Source organism: Anomaloglossus baeobatrachus, chromosome 1 (assembly GCF_048569485.1).
Source record: "Anomaloglossus baeobatrachus isolate aAnoBae1 chromosome 1, aAnoBae1.hap1, whole genome shotgun sequence".
NCBI lineage: Eukaryota > Metazoa > Chordata > Amphibia > Anura > Aromobatidae > Anomaloglossus > Anomaloglossus baeobatrachus.
The window spans coordinates 910594133-910617472 of NC_134353.1; the positions used below are offsets into that span (position 1 = coordinate 910594133).

Genomic DNA, 23340 nt, shown 5'->3' on the forward strand with positions numbered 1-23340 from the left:
GAGAGTGTAGGACCGCCACAGCAGATGCCATGACCTTGGTGAACACCCGTGGGGCTGTCGCCAGGCCGAAAGGCAATGCCACGAACAGAAGGTGTTCGTCCCCGATGGCGAAACGCAAAAAGCGTTGATGTTCGGGTGCGATCGGCACATGGAGATAAGCATCCTTGATGTCGATCGATGCTAGGAAGTCTCCTTGTGACATCGAAGCGATGACCGAGCGGAGAGATTCCATCCGAAACCGTCTGGTGCTCACATGTCTGTTGAGCAGTTTGAGGTCCAGAACGGGACGGAACGAGCCGTCCTTCTTTGGCACCACAAACAAGTTGGAGTAAAAGCCGCGACCATGTTCCTGGGGGGGAACAGGGATCACAACTCCTTCTGTCTTCAGAGCGTTCACCGCCTGAAAAAGTGCATCGGCTCGCTCGGGGGGCGGAGAGGTTCTGAAGAAACGAGTCAGGGGACGAGAGCGGAACTCTATCCTGTAACCGTGAGACAGAATGTCTCACACCCATCGGTCTTGAACATGTGGCCACCAGGCGTCGCAAAAGCGGGAGAGCCTGCCACCGACCGAGGATGCGGTTTGGGGATGCCGAGAATCATGAGGAGGCCGCCTTGGAAGCAGTGCCTCCTGCGGCCTTTTGGGGGCGTGACTTGGACCGCCACGCATAGGAGTTCCTCTGGCCTTTCTCCGGCCTGCTGGACGAAGAGGATTGGGGCTTGGCGGAGGGACGAAAGGACCGAAACCTCGATTGTATTTTCCGTTGCTGAGGTCTCTTCGGTTTGGACTGGGGTAAGGAGGAGTCTTTTCCCTTGGATTCCTTAATAATCTCATCCAATCGTTCGCCAAACAAGCGGTCGCCAGAAAACGGCAAACCGGTTAAGAACCTCTTGGAAGCAGAGACTGCCTTCCATTCGCGCAGCCACATGGCCCTGCGGACTGCCACAGAGTTAGCGGATGCCACCGCTGTACGGCTAGCAGAGTCTAGAACTGCGTTCATGGCGTAGGAAGAAAAAGCTGACGCCTGAGAAGTCAAAGACGCAACCTGCGGAGCAGAATTACGTGTGACCGCATTAATCTCAGCCAGACAAGCTGAGATAGCTTGGAGTGCCCACACGGCTCCAAAAGCCGGGGCAAAAGACGCGCCCGTGGCTGCATAGATGGTCAGAGCCCTGAGCTGCGACGTCCGCCTCATCCTCCAGAGAGTCCTCAAGCTGAGACCCTGAGCAGCGTGAGGAAGTCGGGGAAGATTCCCAGCGAGCCCGCTTAGCCGGTCTGGGACTGTGGTCCGTGCAGGAGTCCTCCACGTGAGACCTAGGGGCCACCCCGGGAGCACGCTGCGGCGCAGACCGAGAGGGGCCTGGAGGCGATGACCCAACAGTGCCCGGGGCCTGTGTAAGGACCGGTCTGGACTGCAAGGCTTCTAGTAGCTTGGCAGACCATTTGTCCATAGACTGAGCCATGGATTGTGAAAGCGACTCAGAGAGTTTCTCAGCAAAAACTGCAAACTCTGTCCCTGCCGCCTGGACAGGGGAAGCAGGAGGGTCTGCTTGAGCCGAGGGGCCCACTAGTGACCGAGGCTCCGGCTGAGCAAGTGCAACAGGGGTCGAGCATTGCTCACAGTGAGGGTAGGTGGAACCCGCAGGTAACATAGCCCCACAAGAGGTACAGGTTGCAAAAAAAACCCTTTGCCTTAGCGCCCTTGCTCCTTGTGGACGACATGCTCTTGTCTCCTAGGAGAGTGATCACTGAGGGTATATAGCCAAAAGCAAACAACCCGGCCGAACAGAGAAAATATATACAAATATATATATATATATACTCCGGCACCCTAGGGGGACCAGCACCGGGTGACCGGTGTTCCACCAGATTCCCTGCCATAGGTCTCCCAGAGCTCGTTCCTGAAATCCTCCACCGGCAGTGTAAAAATGGCTGCCGGAGCTCTCAGGGGAGGAGGGAGCCGTAGGCGGCGACTAGTAAAGTGCGGGAATCTGGGGCCCTACAGTGATCAGTGAGGGGGGGGAGGAAACCTAAAGTATGCTCCAGCCCTCACTGCCGACGCCAGGTCGACCGTCCCGCCCTTACCCCTGACTGGCAGGCCCGGGGGCGGGAGTTATGGTACTAGGCCGCAATGAAGCCGGGGACTAAATTTAATACCGCGGCCGACAAACAGGCGCGGTCGGCGCGGAAGTCCCGGTCTTCACAAACCAGCAGCTGCTGCAGCGTCTGTGAAACAAGCGCTCCATGCACCGTCCCCATGGGGACACAGAGTACCTTTAGATGCAGGGCCCTGTCCCTGAGAATACATCGACTCCTGTCCGGCAGATTCCCACAGGGGCTGCGGAGGGAGCCCGGTCCCAGTGAATGGATGACCGGTTAGGATCCCACTTCTCCCAGAGCCTCTAAGGGATGGTGAAGGAAAACGGCATGTGGCTCCAGCCTCTGTACCCGCAATGGGTACCTCAACCTTAACAGCACCGCCGACTTAGTGGGGTGAGAAGGGAGCATGCCGGGGGCCCTGTGGGGGCCCTCTTTTCTTCCAACCGATAAAATCAGCAGCTGCTGCTGACTAAAATGGGGATGCATGAGTGGATGTGTGCCTCCTTCCACACAAAGCATAAAACTGAGGAGCCCGTGATGCACGGGAGGGTGTATAGGCAGAGGGGAGGGGTTACACTTTTTAAAGTGTAATACTTTGTGTGGCCTCCGGAGGCAGAAGCTATACACCCAATTGTCTGGGTCTCCCAATGGAGCGACAAAGAAATGGAATATGCATAACTGCTATGAATAATAGGAGTGAGAGATGTTTTGCCATTATATTGATCAATGCAAAAAAACCACAAAACCAAAACACCAAGGTAATCTCTATTTTTGGGGTCCCTAACCTATGTGTAACCTCACCTGCAGTTAAAAAACTTGCTCTGTATGGAAAGCAAGGGACCAAGCTATATATGTGAAATAAGACACATGGCTATGGGTGGGGCAGTGTTCTCAGACAGAAAATGCATACCAATTAAAGAATATTAATCAAAAAATACCTCAAAAAGGAATAGGTGTCTCTTTTTCACATTTAAAAATATTTTTTTATTCAGGAATTTTAGTTAAAATTACATCAAATACATATTTATAAATACTAATAAAAGGACTGGATCAAATGCCCATAATACAGCAGCGGTTAAACCATAGATTACAACCTTTTAATTATTAAACTGACCAGTATGTAATGTAATTTTGATGTTATTCAAAAAATAACTCCTATAAAAATGCCCTGCACAGAAAAACCAGAATGTGGTGGACGATTACCACATTGGATAGCTATATCGCACGCAAAATCATACCAAGGGGATTGAGAATCCAACTCTTCCCTACTTTTGAATTCAAAAATGAAAATCTTTTACAGAAATGGATTGAAACCGCTAATAATTGTTCCCTTGCTTTTTTACAAATTATTAATGAACACAACAATCAGGCTTTACAGGAAATTGAAGAAGACATTAGTAAAATCGAAGCTACTTTGCAAAATAATATGGACAAAGAGACTTTTGATACTCATAGTAAAGAAATTGATAAGGACCTTGAAAAGTGGGAGCAGGACATCAGCACTAACAAGAAGAAAAAATTCTCTAGGGACATCCAGGACTATGAGAACAAAAGAATATTTAGATGGCAATGTAAGAAACTTCCTCCAAATAACCCCCAAACACGCAGAGGATCCTTGACCTCGACTAGTTCAGTTGGAGAAGGATATACCTCGGCTAGTGATCATGAGGCTAGTGTGGCACATGGCCCCATCACTAGACAATCTGGTAAAAGAAAAAATTTTCCCCAATTCAGAAGTATGAATAAACATAAACAACCAAGGGAACATAATAAGGTGATAAATTTATCTGAACATATTTTGAGTGATGCACAATATAACCTATTGAGCATGGGCCTAACTTTTTCTCCTGCCCGTTCTTTAGATCCATTCTTAACCATTAAGGATATTCACCTATTTGCCAGAAAGGTCCTTCTCAAAAAACTGCATTTCAAATCCAATGATATCTTTCAAACTAGAGAGGAATTGGAAGCCCTGGCTACTTTGGAATCCCTCCTTGATGAAAATGAATCCGCTTCTGAGGTCAGTAATTTTCCTACACATTTGTTCCATAAATCTAGAACATTTCCCTCATTAAGCATCTGTCCTTCGATAGATATTTTTACCAAAATGGTTACCAGTGATATTGAGGAGCTAGCTAGACAACCCGCTTGGTCACATAATTTAAAGAAGGAGGAACAGCAAGCCCTAAAGGAGTTGAAGAATTGGGATGATGTTGTTTTTAAACAGGCGGATAAAGGAGGGAATGTGGTAATTTGGCCCAACCATCTTTATTTGAAACAAGCTCACATCCTACTGGAGGATAGTGAGTGTTATGCCAAATTGCCACATAACCCCCTTCCTTCTTTCAAAACAGAATTATTGGACATCCTACAAAAGGCCCATGAAGCAGGATTAATTCCTGAAGAGATGGTCAAATATTTTCGATCACTGAACCCCAAACTTCCTACTTTTTATATCATTCCCAAGGTGCACAAAAATTTACAAGATCCCCCGGGCAGGCCCATTGTTTCGGGCAATGATGGTCTCAATGAGGTAATTTGCCAAACAATAGACCACTTTCTTAAACCGTTGGTCAACACCTTACCATCTTATTTGAGGGATACCACCATGGCCCTCCAACGCTTGGATCAGTTAAATTTGACTGAAGATATGATCTTAGTCACTGCTGACATTGAGGCCCTTTATACCTCTATACGACATAATGATGGCCTCAAAGCGGTTGCCTGGTTTCTCAATAATAGTAATATGGACCCTGGGATGTCAGAATTGATTCTTTTACTCTTGGAATTTATTTTGACACACAACTGTTTTTGTTTTCATAAACAGGTGTATTTACAAAAACAAGGCACCGCGATGGGTGCTTCTTGCGCATCTTCTTACGCTAATTTATTTTTGGGGGCCTGGGAAAGGGAAATATTCATCAGTGAACCAATATCAGGCAGTGAGCAGGTTCATCAATGGATGAGGTACATTGATGATGTACTCTTTGTCTGGGAAGGTACAATCTCTGATCTTGAGAAATTCATGCTAAACCTTAATAATAACACCATCAACATGAAATTTTCTTACCAGTTTGGAAGGAAGATTGAATTCCTTGACATTGGTATTTCCACTTTGGATAATGGTGACATAGCCACCGAGATCTACCGTAAACCTACGGCAACCAATTCTTTCCTTAAGGCTAACTCCTCACATCCTCCGGCTACTATTAAGGGAATTCCTACAGGGCAGTTTATACGTGCTAGAAGAATCTGCTCCACTAACCAATCTTTTGAAAGGCATTCTGAAAATTTACAAAAAAGATTTGAGGAAAGAGGGTATAGTGGGAAAAGGATTAGGGACGCTTATAATAAAGCAAAAAGAATGGACAGGAATAATCTGCTTTACAAACCATCTAGCAAAATTAGAACCCCTGAGAATGGAGTTAGGCTAATAGCTGACTACAACAAACAATGGAAGGATTTTAGCTCTATCATCAACAAGCACTGGCCCATTCTACTTAGTGATCCTATCCTAAATAAGTGTCTTCCCCCTCATCCACAAATCACGGCTCGTAGATCGAAGAATCTACGTGATATTTTAGTGCACAGCCATTTTGATCCGAATAAGAATAAAAACAACGTAATTGGCTGACGACTACAGGATTCTTTCCTTGTGGACATTGCAAGGCTTGCCCTAACATGATGAAAAGCAAGGATTTCCACAATGCGGATTTTTCTCAATTGTTTCAAATTAGACAATTTTTGAATTGTGCCTCAAAAGGAGTCGTATATGTAGCAGAATGTCCCTGCAAAAAGATTTATGTTGGCCTCACATCCAGGGAGTTTCGCATCCGTATACGCGAACATATAAGAGACATTGAAAAAGGGAAAGAAACAGAGGATCCTTCTCAGCTTAAAACCATTGCCAAGCATTTCTATTATCATCATAATTCAGATTCGAGCCTTCTTAAGGCAAAAGCAATTGATCAGGTCAGTATGGGAGTTAGAGGGGGCTGCATGAAAAGGACACTAGCCCGCACTGAGAGTAAATGGATTTACAGACTAAATAGTGTTGCTCCTAGAGGTCTAAATGAGAATTTTGGGTTTGGGGCATTTCTGTAGGGATTTCATATAGTTGGTGAAGATATTGCATATGCGTATTGATATAAGTGTTTCTGCGTGGGCGCCTTTTAATGGGGGCGCAATTCCGCCTATGCACATCTGCATTCTGGCCTCAACATAATTAATATACATATAAAGTTTTTGGGTAAGACATTCTTTTAGGGGGGGTTTATTGTGTTTACTATAGAGTTTTAAAGTTCTTATACGATTTTAATGAATAAAAATTAATTCAATTTTTTTATTTATAGAATTTATATACCGTCATTTATTCGGGTGACTTGCCATTGTATGAAAATTCGGCTGATTTGGGTTCTAAGGAAATGTCATTGAGAATAGAAAAGAAAGAAAAGAAAAGAATAAAAAGAAGACATCGACAGCAACCTGAATATAGCAGGGAGCTCATGTCCACTTCACGGTTTCCACGGCAAATATGGACATTCCACATCTTTATCTACAATTTTTTTTTTTTTTTTTTTTTTTTTTTTTTCCACCATCACATATTTTGAAAATGTTGCAAAGTTTTGTGTGGCATCTTTTTGCCTGATACGCATCTTATAGCTTTCACTAATTGTATTTTGTGATAAAATTCTTTTATTGATATACAACAAGAAACGTTCTATTATATGTATTGGAAATGTCCTTGGTTCACTATTGGTAGATTTTTTAGTAATTTCACTAGGGATCAATGCTGTTTCTACACTTCATAAGATTGACACCCTTTTTCAATATTTTTTTCATAATTTATATATTTCTCACATATGGTAATATTATTACATATTATGCTTTCACATATCACTAATTACACTTTGCATTTTTGGCTTCCACATTCCATAAGATTGGTTCTTTTTTCACTTATTTATATATCACATTTAGCAACCATTAATTATATTAAGTCTTTCACATAAATTATACATTTTATTACTGGTGATTCTTTTACTTCTTTCTCAATGACTCGAACCTCTGACACGCTGTCTTCTTGATCACGGGAGAGTGTGTCTTTCATACATGCTCCACTCACTGATCTCTGCTTTCCGCCGGCAAATGGGAGTGCTGACATCCCGGGTCGTCTGTTACCTTGACGACCCGGCCTGTCATGTGCTTCATGTCCGACGGGCAGTGATCGTATATAGTGATGGTTGTCATGGTATGCAAGCACCAATAGAATCCCGTCATCAGAACTAACAGCTGTTCCCCGTTATGGGCGGTCACAATTGAACTAAAACAGGGTATTTAAGAACCCTAGCTTCATTCCCTCTCAGCATCCCCTGAAGAAAGCACGCTGAAACGCGCGTCGGGATATATTGCGGCATACCTAACAACCCTGACCATCTCCAAGGTATTTTGTATTTAGCAATATTTATTGCGGTCTATTGGCACTTGCTTCATAATGGTTTTTTACTTAAATGCCTTTCATTTCCACAATTGTTTGGTGTTTTCTATAATGAAAAAGCACTTTGCACTTTATGCTTTATTTTTTGAATAACATCAAAATTACATTACATACTGGTCAGTTTAATAATTAAAAGGTTGTAATCTATGGTTTAACCGCTGCTGTATTATGGGCATTTGATCCAGTCCTTTTATTAGTATTTATAAATATGTATTTGATGTAATTTTAACTAAAATTCCTGAATAAAAAATTATTTTTAAATGTGAAAAAGAGACACCTATTCCTTTTTGAGGTATTTTTTGATTAATATTACAATTTAAGGTGTTTTACACGAAATTTTTGATTATTCATTCCAATTAAAGAATGTACGTCTGGAACACCAGTGGTGTGAACAGGGTGCAAGACTCAAAAACATACAACTAAACAATAGGATAAAGAGTTGCACACCAATCACAATGTATAGAGATTACCTTGGCGTTGGTTTTGGGGTTCTTTTGCATTGATCAATACAATGGCTAAGTCTCTCATTCCTATTATTCATATATTATTCATAGCAGTTATGCATATTCCATTTTCATGTTTTTCATTTTTTCAGATAGTCCATTGTATTTTTCACTCTAGTATTCCCATAGCAGCTCTGCTTTTCATTATTCCCCTATACATTGTGACTAGTGTGCAACTCTTTATCCCCATTGTTTAACCTCACTATAACATCAGTTTTGCCCCCAAATCTGCAGAAACTAAGGTCTGAAATTGTCCTGCCGTGTATGATGACAAGGGTCCAGGGGTCCACTGGGGGACTCTGGGCCATAATTGGTGCCACTGTGTGTCTGCTTACACTTGTGCCTGCGGCGTCACCCAAAATATTGGCGCATGTGAGATGCGCGCTGCTCTGTGCAAGGCTAAAAAAAACTATTGCACCGGTTTTCTGAGCAGGAGTGAATTGGAATTTTGAGACCTTCTTGAGATATTAGAACTTATGTCCTACTTAGAGCTTGTCGCGTTGGAGACCGACCACCGCTTCTAGGCACCAACTCTGCACAGTGGATACAAGCTCTTGTCTACTGAACGTATAAGCATTACCTTGAATCTGGCCATGATGGTCTGAACTTGCTGTTACCTCCTAATCGCAGCTAGCTTCGGCGCAGCGCTTACAAGCTAGAAAGCAGCAGTGGTCGGTCTCCTGGGCAACTGTTAAAGGGAACAAAACATCAGGATTTTCGTCTATAAGGTAAAACAAGTGCAGTACTGGCACTATCAGGCACAGGCTGTACATACCATTAGTGGGCAGCTCGGAAGTTTTGTTTAGGCTGTGAAATCCAAGTTTATGAAGTTTGAAAATTCATCATCTTTTTGATTGACGTGTGCACCTCTGCAGATAATATCCGGGCGGGTTATGAACATGATTCCCCCACCCCCGCCGCCTGTATGCAAATTTCTCTATTCAGTAACACAGCGTCGGAGTTGGCGCCTGTGCATAGCGCTTATCTCCGGCGCCATATTTTTGAAGCCCACATTACCCAGTTTTGTGCCTGAGAGGGCGGCGCATGCGCCCTCGCTTCTTCAGATCTCGTTATGACCGCAGGAGCACGCGCGGTCACAACAGGACTGGAGAACAGCTGATCTTACCCCGATTAGCTGCAGCTACGATATCGTCTGCTGCATTTAATCGGTAAGAGCAGCCGTTCTACAGTCCTGTTGTGACCGCGCGTGCTCCTGCGGTCATAACGAGATCTGAAGAAGCGAGGGTGCATGCTTCAAAAAACATGGCGCCGGAGATAAGCGCTATGCGCAGGCGTCAACTCCGACGCTGTGTTACTGAATAGAGAAATTTACATACAGCCAGAGAGAGGGAGGAACAGGCGGCGGAGGGCGGGGGGGGGGGAATCATGTGCATAACCCGCCCGGATATTATCTGGAGAGGTGCACATGTCAATCAAAAAGTGGATGAATTTTCAAACTTCATAAAGTTGGATTTTCAGCCTAAACATCCGAGCTGCCCACTAATGGTATGTACAGCCTGTGCCTGATAGTGCCAGTACTGCACTGGCTGCACCTTATATGCCAAAAGCCTAAAGTTTGGTTCCCTTTAACATCTCAAGGAAGGCTGCAAATTGTAAAAAGTGGTAAATGGATAAAGTCCATCATCATCCATCTATAAAAATGGGAATAACCCTTTAAGATATTCTTCAGTTCTAAAAAATGTAGAAACCTTAAGTAATTTCTTTTTTTCTAACCAAAATACATGTATATTGGGCTAAAGATTTTGGCATTTGAGCTTCACAAAAAAATTCTGCATCAATGGCTTTAGTAGCCTTTGTGAGTCACTTGTTATTGTTTGCTGGTTTACTGAGTGTCCATCAGTGAGCTTGTTCTGAAGGGAGCTTTTGGCTCTTCTGAGCTCCTTGCAGAGCATTTATGACCACATAAAAGTCTAGTTTTGTGGTCATACATTAGTTCAGAATAACCCAACCATATGGCATTTTCTCCGTGAATTGCAGACTGAGGGGTGATCAAAAGGCGATCTTCATGTACGGACGGGTTTTCTTTACCTTATCCATTAGAGAGATAATCTGCAGGATGAGCTGGTCCTGGCGTAGGTCGTCTCCATTTTTGAATATTACAGGATACTTCCCTCCGTCCTCGGTTTTGAAATACAACTTTGCTGGCATCAGGGCGCTCTACGGGGAGAAACGTGAGGACCATGGTATTGACAAGTGATTGACATAATAGGCAAGCATTGCCTTTAGAAGGCCAAACTCATCATCAACAATTTACGGACCACCCAGAAATGTCCGGGCGGTCATGTCATGGCATAGCATAGCAGCTGCACACGATCGTGGAGCTGCGGGACTCGGCTGTCAGACACAGCCAGACTCTTCCCCATAGAGAAGGGTGGAAGGGGTAAATAGCGAATATATATATATATATATATATATATAAAAAAAAAAAAAAAAAAAAGGGGGCAAATCAGGGGCGATTTCTAAAAGCTTTTTTGGCAGATATCTGATAAATAAAGGTTTGAGAAGCCGTATTATTTTTGTGGAACGCGAGTCTTCGCAAATAGACGTGACTTCTGGCATTCTGAAATTGGACGGCTCTAGGGCGAGATGGGGCAATGGCGACCCCTGCCCCCCTCCGATTCATGACAAGGTGAGGCGTTAGCTATGTGACAAATCTTCCTGCAGCAGAGGCAGGGGTAAGGTCTGTGGTGAGGCGCAGATAGAGGCGCACACCACTGCACGCCTCACCTCTCCAACATGTCCCTTCATTAAGACCAGCAAGAGAAAAAGAATGAAAATAACAAAAATTAAGTCCCATTTTTTAAATATCTAAATGAGAAAAAATATTACAGTTCTTCAAACCGTATGTATGAAAAAAAACAAACAAAACCATGGCTGGTCAGAAATAGGGGTAAAGTCCAGAATCTACAAAGTCATCCCTTCTACATATCCCTTTTCGTATACAGAAAAGAACATGGCCAAAAAGTCCATGTACACAGGCTGGCCAAACTTGACAATTTTGGCATGTCCAGCCAACCATCCGATGTGTATAGGGGGCTCCCGACAGCGGATGATAGTAAAGCCTGGACATATATCGGGGATGGATGTGCTGCTGACCAGCACCCACTGTCAGTGTGTGCCGGGGAAGGCCGCGGGGCCCTCTGTGCCGGGGAAGGCCGCGGGGCCCTCTGTGCCGGGGAAGGCCGCGGGGCCCTCTGTGCCGGGGAAGGCCGCGGGGCCCTCTGTGCCAGGGAAGGCCGCGGGGCCCTCTGTGCCGGGGAAGGCCGCGGGGCCCTCTGTGCCGGGGAAGGCCGCGGGGCCCTCTGTGCCGGGGAAGGCCGCGGGGCCCTCTGTGCCGGGGAAGGCCGCGGGGCCCTCTGTGCCGGGGAAGGCCGCGGGGCCCTCTGTGCCGGGGAAGGCCGCGGGTCGGCGGTGTTACCTTGAACAGAGTGGCTTTCTCTGGGATGATCCCCCGAATCTTCACCTGAGGTTCTAAAGGGAGAGGAATTGGCTCAATCTCGGAGAGGTTCATCTTCTCGTTATCTCCCAGTAAGGCCTGAAGACGCTCATTCTGAGAGTAAATACAATGTCAGGGGAGAGGATAATTAATCAAAAGAGGAATAAAAAAAAAAAAAAAAGGTAAGAGGAGAGAACAAACCTGCTCAAGTTATAGCTAAGAACTTCTAAAGACGGAGGCTGGCCGGTCATCGAAGAAAAACAGGGCGATTTATGTTCCCATACATCAGAGGACATAGTGAAAGGAAGCACCGAGGCTCCCACAGATAATTACTGGGGGGCTGCCTCTTTGGAAGTTTGCACTTGGTGGTCCTGTGGGTCTGGGATCTGAAGACTGCAGCAGCATAAGGGGGGCGCTGATCACTGCTTCACTTATTACATACTGTATCAATCTCATATCTGTAACTAGCGCTGTATCTGACTCATGTCCAGGTACCCGTGTTCTTTTCGCTCTTTCTCATAGTTATTAATCAGCTCATATTAATCCAACAATCTCATATATATCTATTATCTCATCTGTATCACTCATCAACACTCCGCCCAGCACTGTCTGCCTCATCCATCTATCTGATCCGTAGCCATGCAGCCATTATTCCATAGAATATCTCTGTATTTCTCCACTATCACATACTGGCTCATATCCAGCAGCAAAACGCAAAAGCAAAGATGCAATATTGTCGGGAGCAAATGTACGAGAATCTCTAGTGTCTCGAATCAATTACCTATATCTCATGACTATATCTGTATACCTGTACAACACTATGTGGCTATCTCATTATCTATCATATCTGTTTCATATAGGTCTATTTCATCCATTCATCCATTCATCCATCCATCCATCCTCTCCTCTCCTCTCCATCCATCCATCCTCTCCTATCCATCCATCCATCCTCTCCTATCCATCCATCCATCCTCTCCTATCCATCCATCCATCCTCTTTAATCCATCCATCCATCCTCTCCTCTCCTATCCATCCATCCATCCTCTCCTATCCATCCATCCATCCTCTTTAATCCATCCATCCTCTTTAATCCATCCATCGATCCTCTCCTCTCCTATCCATCCATCCATCCTCTCCTATCCATCCATCCATCCTCTCCTATCCATCCATCCATCCTCTTTAATCCATCCATCCATCCATCCTCTCCTCTCCTATCCATCCATCCATCCTCTCCTATCCATCCATCCATCCTCTTTAATCCATCCATCCATCCATCCTCTCCTCTCCTATCCATCCATCCATCCTCTCCTATCCATCCATCCTCTCCTCTCCTATCCATCCTCTCCTCTCCTATCCATCCTCTCCTCTCCTATCCATCCATCCTCTCCTATCCATCCATCCTCTCCTATCCATCCATCCTCTCCTATCCATCCATCCTCTCCTATCCATCCATTCTCTCCTATCCATCCATCCTCTCCTATCCATCCATCCTCTCCTATCCATCCATCCTCTCCTATCCATCCATCCTCTCCTATCCATCCATCCTCTCCTATCCATCCATCCTCTCCTATCCATCCATCCATCCATCCTCTCCTATCCATCCATCCATCCTCTCCTATCCATCCATCCATCCTCTCCTATCCATCCATCCATCCATCCTCTCCTATCCATACATCCATCCTCTCCTATCCATCCTCTCCTATCGTATCCATCCATCCTCTCCTATCCTATCCATCTTCTCCTATCCATCCATCCTCTCCTAGCCATCCATCCATCCTCTCCTAGCCATCCATCCTCTCCTAGCCATCCATCCTCTCCTAGCCATCCATCCTCTCCTAGCCATCCATCCTCTCCTAGTCATCCATCAATCCTCTATTATCCATCCATCCATCCATCCATCCATCCTCTCCTATCCATCCATCCATCCTCTCCTATCCATCCATCCATCCTCTCCTATCCATCCAGCCATCCTCTTCTATCCATGCATCAATCCTCTCCTATCCATCCTCTCCTATCCATCCATCCATCCTCTCCTATCCATCCATCCATCCATCCTCTCCTATCCATCCATCCATCCCTCTCCTATCCATCCATCCTCTCCTATCCATCCATCCTCTCCTTTCCATCCAGCCATCCTCTTCTAGCCATGCATCCATCCTCTCCTATCCATCCATCCATCCTCTCCTATCCATCCATCCATCCATCCATCCTCTCCTATCCATCCATCCTCTCCTATCCTATCCATCCTCTCCCATCCTATCCATCCATCCATCCATCCTCTCCTATCCATACATCCATCCTCTCCTATCCATCCATCCTCTCCTATCCATCCATCCTCTCCTATCCTATCCATCCTCTCCTATCCATCCATCCTCTCCTATCCTATCCATCCATCCTCTCCTATCCATCCATCCTCCCCTATCCATCCATCCATCCTCTCCTAGCCATCCATCCATCCTCTCCTATCCATCCATCCTCTCCTAGCCATCCATCCATCCTCTCCTAGCAATCCATCCTCTCCTAGCCATCCATCCTCTCCATCCATCCATCCATCCATCCTCTCCTATCCATCCATCCTCTCCTATCCTATCCATCCATCCTCTCCTATCCTATCCATCCATCCTCTCCTATCCTATCCATCCATCCTCTCCTATCCTATCCATCCATCCTCTCCTATCCATCCATCCATCCTCTCCTATCCATCCATCCATCCTCTCCAATCCATCCATCCATCCTCTCCTATCCATCCATCCTCTCCATCGATCCATCCATCCTCTCCTATCCATCCTCTCCTATCCTATCCATCCATCCTCTCCTATCCATCCATCCATCCTCTCCTATCCATCCATCCATCCTCTCCTATCCATCCTCTCCTATCCATCCATCCATCCTCTCCTATCCATCCATCCATCCATCCTCTCCTATCCATCCATCCTCTCCTATCCTATCCATCCTCTCCCATCATATCCATCCATCCATCCATCCTCTCCTATCCATACATCCATCCTCTCCTATCCATCCATCCTCTCCTATCCATCCATCCATCCTCTCCTATCCTATCCATCCTCTCCTATCCTATCCATCCTCTCCTATCCATCCATCCTCTCCTATCCTATCCATCCATCCTCTCCTATCCATCCATCCTCCCCTATCCATCCATCCATCCTCTCCTAGCCATCCATCCATCCTCTCCTATCCTATCCATCCATCCTCTCCTATCCATCCATCCTCTCCTAGCCATCCATCCATCCTCTCCTAGCAATCCATCCTCTCCTAGCCATCCATCCTCTCCATCCATCCATCCATCCTCTCCTATCCATCCATCCTCTCCTATCCTATCCATCCATCCTCTCCTATCCTATCCATCCATCCTCTCCTATCCTATCCATCCATCCTCTCCTATCCTATCCATCCATCCTCTCCTATCCTATCCATCCATCCATCCTCTCCTATCCATCCATCCATCCTCTCCTATCCATCCATCCATCCTCTCCTATCCATCCATCCTCTCCTATCCATCCATCCTCTCCTAGCCATCCATCCATCCTCTCCTAGCAATCCATACTCTCCTAGCCATCCATCCTCTCCATCGATCCATCCATCCTCTCCTATCCATCCTCTCCTATCCTATCCATCCATCCTCTCCTATCCATCCATCCATCCTCTCCTATCCATCCATCCATCCTCTCCTATCCATCCTCTCCTATCCATCCATCCATCCTCTCCTATCCATCCATCCTCTCCTAGCAATCCATCCTCTCCTAGCAATCCATCCTCTCCTAGCAATCCATCCTCTCCTAGCAATCCATCCTCTCCTAGCAATCCATCCTCTCCTAGCCATCCATCCTCTCCTAGCCATCCATCCTCTCCTAGCCATCCATCCTCTCCTAGCCATCCATCCATCCTCTCCTATCCATCCATCTTCTCCTATCCATCCATCCTCTCCTATCCATCCATCCTTTCCTAGCCATCCATCCTCTCCTAGCCATCCATCCTCTCCTAGCCATCCATCCTCTCCTAGCCATCCATCCTCTCCTAGCCATCCATCCTCTCCTAGCCATCCATCCTCTCCTATCCATCCATCCATCCTCTCCTATCCATCCATCCATCCTCTCCTATCCATCCATCCTCTCCTATCCATCCATCCATCCTCTCCTATCCATCCATCTTCTCCTATCCATCCATCCTCTCCTATCCATCCATCCTCTCCTATCCATCCATCTTCTCCTATCCATCCATCCTCTCCTAGCCATCCATCCATCCTCTCCTAGCCATCCATCCATCCTCTCCTAGCCATCCATCCTCTCCATCCATCCATCCTCTCCTATCCATCCATCCATCCTCTCCTATCCATCCATCCATCCTCTCCTATCCATCCATCTTCTCCTATCCATCCATCCTCTCCTAGCCATCCATCCATCCTCTCCTAGCCATCCATCCTCTCCTAGCCATCCATCCTCTCCTAGCCATCCATCCTCTCCTAGCCATCCATCCTCTCCTAGCCATCCATCCTCTCCTAGCCATCCATCCTCTCCTAGCCATCCATCCTCTCCTAGCCATCCATCCTCTCCTAGCCATCCATCCTCTCCTAGCCATCCATCCTCTCCTAGCCATCCATCCTCTCCTAGCCATTCATCCTCTCCTAGCCATCCATCCATTTTATCCAGCCTTCATCTCCTTTATTCATCTATCTATCCATCCATTCATCACCTCGTATCCATCTATTGTAACCATCCACCCATACATCTGTTATCAGTCTATCATCTCTTATAGATCTAACCATCCATCCATCTAATGATGCACCATTAATCCACCAATCTAACATCCCCTATTTTATCCATCTATCCTTAGTCTCCTACCTATCTATAAATCTACCTATTTTATCTGTTTATCTAATCTATCTTATCCATCTTTCTATTTTGCCCATCTACAGTCTCCTATCCATCCATCAATCCACTCTCATAAGAGAATTCGGGGATTACACTCATCATGGTATTTCTCTTGATCTGGTGATCCCTTACATGACACGACAGAGTTGTCACAGAAGTTTAATCTTTAACCCCCCTCCCCCCGTGTAAGTACATGTTATATGGGTGATATTGCCGGTTCTCGTCCGGGTGTTACACAGAAGTGACAATGTTTGGCAGACATGAGATGAGAGGAGAAGGGTCCCGGATGCATGGGGTGGAGGCGGGGGGAGAGAGCGGCACGTACCTTTTTTTTGCGGTTGCCACTTTCACGCTGCACTGCTTTCATGAGATGAACCAGTCTATCTACAAAGGTTTGCTGTGTCGCCAGCAGCGAGCGCATCACTCTGACAGACTTATCGCCCTAGAGCAGAGAACGGGAGGGAAAGGGGGAAAAAAAATGTATAAAAATGAACCTGTCTCGCCTGTTAGTGCGCGTCTCATCTGCTGGTAGAAGTCTGCAGCCCGAGCTCCGAGGCCTGGACGAGATTACAGGAACCGCAGAACTAGGAGCTTTTATCTGCTGTACGTCCTACAAACATTTGGTAGCCTCAAGATGTGACAATATGGGGGTCCGATTATAGCCCCCCTACTCGCTGCTAAACATCCCACACAGACACTCTGTGTAGCAATAGATATATATGTATGTATGAATGTAGGTATACAGTGTGTCCACCCATAGCCTGTCCACCGCCATTAACTTGAGAACGGCGGCAGCTATAGGCATAGAAGTGGTGTCTAGGTATAGTAAAGTAGCCATGCGCTACGCAATGAAACCACTTATAGCGCCACCTGGTGGAAAACAACGGAGTTAGCATTTTTATCTCGAAAACAACAAGATAGAGAAAAAAAGTAAATTACAAAGTTGTAGGGCATCATTAATTCAATACAAATCCACACCTTGCATACAGAAATGCTATGATTAGAACATGTAAAACTCACAAGGCTGCGGACGTGAAGCGATACCTCATGGAGACCTTCATTGGGTATGGTGGCCTCCACGCTCACCTGACCTGACCCCATTGGACTTCTTTGTGTGAGGTCACATCAAACAGCAGGTGTATGCGACCCCTCCACCAACATTGCAGGGCCTACGACGACGTATCACAGATACTTGTGCAAACGTGTCCCCTACCATATTGCACAACGTGCAGCAAGATACAGTATGCTGTGCAGAGTCCAGATGTGCATTGCAGCTGACGGGGGCCACTTTCAGCATCAAAGTTAAATGAGCGCCATATGCGTGACCAGCATTCAATGTTTTTTGGTGGGGAGAGTCATGGGTTTCCACACAGCCACCATACCCAATGACTTGTAGGAAGGTCTCCATGAGGTATCGCTTCACGTCCGCAGCCTTGTGAGTTTTACACATTCTAATCATAGCATTTCTGTATGCAAGGTGTCGATTCGTATTGAATTGATGATGCCATACAACTTTGTAATTCACTTTTTTTCTCTATCTCGTTCCGTTTTCGAGAAACAAAACTGCTAACGCCGTTGTTTTCCACCAGGTGGCGCTATAGGTGGTTTCATTGCATAGCGGTTTGGCTACTTTACTATACCTAGACACCACTTCTATGCCTATAGCTGCCACTGTTCTCAAGTTAATGGCGGTGGACAGGATATGGGTGGACACACTGTATATGCAGCAGGTGAAATAAGTATTGAACACGTCACTGATTTTCTAAGCAAATACATTTCTAAAGGTGCTATTAACATGAAATTCTCCCTAAATGTCGGTAACCGCTCATCTACTCCACATAGGCAAATAAATTAAACCAAAGAGTTCCATAAATTAAGTTATGTGTAATAATGAGAAATGACACAGGGAAATATTGAACACATGAATAAAGAGAAATGCAAAAAGCTATGGAAAGTCATGACACCAGCTGAAACATATCGGTAATTAGAAAGAAATCCTGCCACTTAGTGAACAATAATATCAGATGGTTGAACTGATGGCCTATACAAGGTGCCACACAAGAAACATCTCATGATGGGTAAAATCAGTGAGCTGTTTCAAGACCTTCATAACCTTATTGTTACAAAATATACTGATGGCATTGATTACAGAAGAATTTATTAACTACTGAAGGTTCTAGTGAGAACTACTGTCATAATACGGAAGTAGAAAGAACATTATTTCACCATAAACCAGCCACAACTAGGTGAGCCCCACAAGATTTCAGACACAAGAGTGAAAAGAATTAACAGAAGAGTTGTCCAAGAGTCAATAACCACCTGTGGAGAGCTACAGAGGACCTGGAGCAAGCATTGTTTCATAGAAAACAACAAGTAATGCACTCGCCCTCCATGGCCAGTATGCACGCTCACTATGCAATACTCTATCGCTGAACAAAAAGCGAGTTTAAAGTTTACTCAGTAACATTTAGACAAGCCTGTGAAATACTGGAAGAATATTGTCTGGTCACATGAGATTAATATTGAACTTTTTGGATGCCATAATATACATCATGTTTGGAGGCCAAAAGGCATATCATCCCAAAAACACCATCGCAGCAGTGAAGTTTGGAGGTGGGAACATCATAGCGTGGGGCTGTTATTCAGCATACGGCACTGACAAACATCATATAGCTGAACGAAGGATGAATGGACAAATATAGAGATAAAAAATCTGCTTCTATATACCAGGATGATGATTATGACATGAGTATGGAAATTTTAGCAAGGGAATGACCCCAAAAACACAGCCAAAGAAACTCTAAATTGGTTTCAGAGAAAGAAAATGAAGCTGCTAGAATGGCCGAGCCGTTCACCTGAGCTGAATCCAATAGAAAATGTATGGAAGGAACTAAAGCTCAGAGTTCAGAGAAGGAGCCATCGGGACCTGCAAGATGTGAAGAGTGTTTGTGTGGAAAAACGGCCCAAAATCACACCTGAGCACTGCAGGCGACAAGCTTCTCCATACAGGAGGTGACTTGAAGCTTCATCACCAACAAAGGCTTCTGTATAAAGTGCTGAATATATTTCAGTAAGTGTGTTCAATACTTTTACCCTGTGTGTATGGTTTAATTTCTTTGCCTGTGTGGATTGGATGGGTTGTTACAGACATCTGGTGAGAAATTCATGTCACTAACACCTTTACAACTATATTTACTTTGAAATTGGGGACACCTTCAATACTTATTTCTAGATGGAACAAAAATATAAATGCAACACTTTCGTTTTTGCTCCCATCTTTCCTGAGCTGAACTCAAAGATCAAATACTTTTTCTATGTACAAATGGCCTTTTTCGCTCAAATATGGTTTGCAAATTTGTTGAAATCTGTGTTACTGATCACTTCTCCTTTGCGAGATAATCTATTCACCTCACAGGTGTGGCATATCAAAATGCTGATTAGACAGCATGATTATTGCACAGGTGTGCCTTAAGGCTGCTTTACACACAACGATATCACTAGCGATTTTGTTAGCGATGGGACACGCCCAGATCGTTGTTACGATTTGCTGAGATCACTCATAGGTCGTTTAGTAGCCGTCACACTTACACATCTCACAAACGACGCTACTTCGTTCAGCGATATATTGTTTGACCAAAGCGGTCCTGTGGATGTTGTTCGTCGTTGGCAGGGTGTCAAACGTAGCAATATGTCTGCTGCGCTCCAAACGACGAACAATATTTTGAAACTGAACGACGTGTCAACGATCAATGATTTTCACCCTATTTGCGATCGTTCGGAGTCGCACGTAGGTGTCACACGCAACGACGTGGATAATGATGACGGAAGTGCGTCACGAAAACCGTGACCCGAGACGACATATTGTCAGATAAATCGTAGCGTGTAAAGTGGCCTTTAGGCTAGCCAGCATGATTATTGCACAGGTGTGCCTTAGGCTGGCCAGCATGATTAATGCACAGGTGTGCCTTAGGCTGGCCACAATAAAAAGGCAACTCTAAAATGTGCAATTTATCACACAGCACAATGCCACATAATTTGCAAGATTTAAGGGAGCGTGTAGTTGGCATGCTGACTGCAGGAATGTCCACCAGAGCTGTTGCCCATGAATTGAATGTTCATTTCTCTAAAATGTGCAGTTTTATCAGATTGGGAGGTTCGGGGGTGAAGAGGGGGTGTCAGAAAACCAGTCAGTATCTGGTGTGACCTCCATTTGCCTCACACAGTGCAGCACATCTCCTTTGCATAGAAAGATCAGGTGCTGATTGTGGCCTGTGGATTGTTGCTCCGCTCCTCTTCAATGGCTGTGAAGTTGCTGGATATTGGCAGGAACGTGAACACTGTCATATACACAGGTCCAGAGCATCCAAACATGCTCAATGGGTGACCTGTCCGGTGAGTGTGCGGCCATGTAAGAACTGCTTCCAGTAATTAAGTACAGATCCTTGCACCATGGGGCCGAGCATTACCAGGAGGTGATGGTCGTGTATGAACAATGGCCTCAGGATCTCGTCACGGTATCGGTGTATTCAAAATGGCATCAATAATATGCCCATGTGTTCACATCCATAACACATGCCTGCCCATTCCATAACCCCACCAACACCATGGGCCACTCCATTCACAACATGGACATCAGCATGCCGCTCACCCGCATGAAACCATACACACAGTCTACCATATGCCCGGTACAGAGAAAACCAGGATTCATATGTGAAGAGAACACCCCTCCAACATGCAAGATGCCATCAAATGTGGGTACTAGCCCACTGAAGTCGATCATGACGAAGAATTGCAGTCAGGTGGAGGAAGATGAGCAGCAGAGGAGCTTCCCGGAGACGGCTTCTGACAGATTCTGCAGAAACTCTTTGGTTTTGTACCGATTGTTGCTGCAGCTATCTGGGTGGCCGGTGGAGACGATCTTGGAGGTGAAGATGCTCCTGGGCTGCTGTGGTTAGATGCTACATAGGGAACATCAAGGGAGACCGGTTGCCATCGCCGCGCTTTTCACCACTCCGGAGACGAAAATTAAATCATCCAAATCTTTACTATGAAAGCTGATGTAAATCAACACGTTTCTGGGGTCACAGCCACCTTCTTCAGGACAAAATTGCACTGACAAGGACTATCCTTGTCATCGGACTATCCTTGTCAGTGCTATTTTGTCCCAAAGAAGGGGGCTGTGACCCCAGAAATGTGTTGATTTACATCAGCTTTCATAGTAAAGACTTGGATGATTTCATTTTAGTCTCCAGAGTGGTGAAAAGCGCGGCGATGACAACCGGTCTCCCTTGATGATGTTTCCTATCTGCTTGAATCTCCGGTGCTGCAGCTATCTCCACCATTACATGTCCATCCAGGTGTTGTGACCTCTCAAAAACCCTATAGGTGAGTACATCCTTCACCTCCTCTCCTCTTGCTTACCTGGTAAGACCATATTGCGCCCTTTCTTCCACAGGCTCTCTTTATTCGTGGTTAGATGCTAGTCTGCAGTCGTGAGGCCGGTGGATGTACTGCCAAATTCTCTGAAACGCCTATGGAGACGCTTATGGTAGAGAAGAAGGGAATTTTGTTTACTTACCGTAAATTCCTTTTCTTCTAGCTCCAATTGGGAGACCCAGACAGTGGGTGTATAGCTACTGCCCTCTGGAGGCCGCACAAAGAACTACACTTAAAAGTGTAAGGCCCCTCCCCTTCTGGCTATACACCCTCCCGTAGGAGTACAGATTCCTCAGTTTTAGTACCAAAGCAAGAAGGAGGAAAGCCAATAACAGTTTCAAAAACAAATTCAATCCGATAACATGATCGGAGAACTTAAGAAACAACATGAACAACATGTGCACCCGAAAAACGAAACCCTAAGAACAAATAGGGCGGGTGCTGGGTCTCCCAATTGGAGCTAGAAGAAAAGGAATTTACGGTAAGTAAACAAAATTCCCTTCTTCTTTTTCGCTCCTAATTGGGAGACCCAGACAGTGGGACGTCCAAAAGCAGTCCCTGGGTGGGTAAAAAGATACCACATGAACGGGCTGTCAGACAGCCTCTTCCTACAGGTGGGCCACCGCCGCCTGAAGGACCTGTCTACCTAGGCTGGCATCTGCCGAAGCGTAGGTATGCACTTGATAGTGTTTGGTAAACGTGTGCAGACTCGACCAGGTAGCCGCCTGGCACACTTGCTGAGCCGTAGCCTGATGCCGCAATGCCCAGGACGCACCCACGGCTCTGGTAGAATGGGCCTTCAGTCCAGATGGAATCGGAAGCCCAGCAGAACGGTATGTGTGAAGAATTGGTTCCTTGATCCACCGCGCCAGGGTGGATTTGGAAGCTTGCGATCCCTTATGCTGACCAGCGACTAGGACAAAGAGCGCATCAGAACGGCGTAGAGCCGCCGTGCGAGAAATGTAAATCCTGAGTGCTCTCACCAGGTCCAACAGATGTAAACCCTTTTCAAATTGGTGAACTGGATGCGGACACAAAGATGGTAAAGTGATATCCTGATTGAGATGAAAGGAAGAAACCACCTTGGGAGAAAACTCTGGAATTGGACGCAGTACTACCTTGTCTTGGTGAAACACCAGGAAGGGAGATTTGCAAGATAACGCCGCTAGCTCGGACACTCTTCGAAGAGACGTGACCGCCACAAGAAAAACTACCTTTTGTGAAAGCCGAGAAAGGGGAACCTCTTTCAAAGGCTCGAAAGGCGGCTTCTGGAGAGCAATGAGAACCTTGTTCAGATCCCAGGGTTCCAATGGCCGTCTGTAAGGAGGAACGATATGACAAACTCCTTGGAGAAAAGTGCGTACTTTAGAAAGCTGTGCCAAGCGCTTCTGAAAGAATACGGATAGCGCGGAGACTTGACCCTTAAGAGAGCTAAGCGACAAGCCTTTTTCCAACCCAGACTG

At 45.7% G+C, this 23340-nt stretch overlaps 1 protein-coding gene across 2 annotated transcripts in view; it reads right to left on the reverse strand.

Annotated features, from left to right (window-relative positions):
- Positions 1-23340, reverse strand: part of PIK3C3 (phosphatidylinositol 3-kinase catalytic subunit type 3) — a 323893-nt gene that overhangs the window by 149027 nt on the left and 151526 nt on the right. For both annotated transcript variants that reach the window (XM_075327579.1, XM_075327571.1), the window contains 3 exons: positions 16767-16883; positions 11535-11666; positions 10145-10273 (listed from right to left, as the gene is read on the reverse strand). In XM_075327579.1, coding sequence (XP_075183694.1) covers positions 10145-10273; positions 11535-11666; positions 16767-16883 — 378 coding nt within the window. The remainder of the gene's footprint in view (positions 1-10144; positions 10274-11534; positions 11667-16766; positions 16884-23340) is intronic.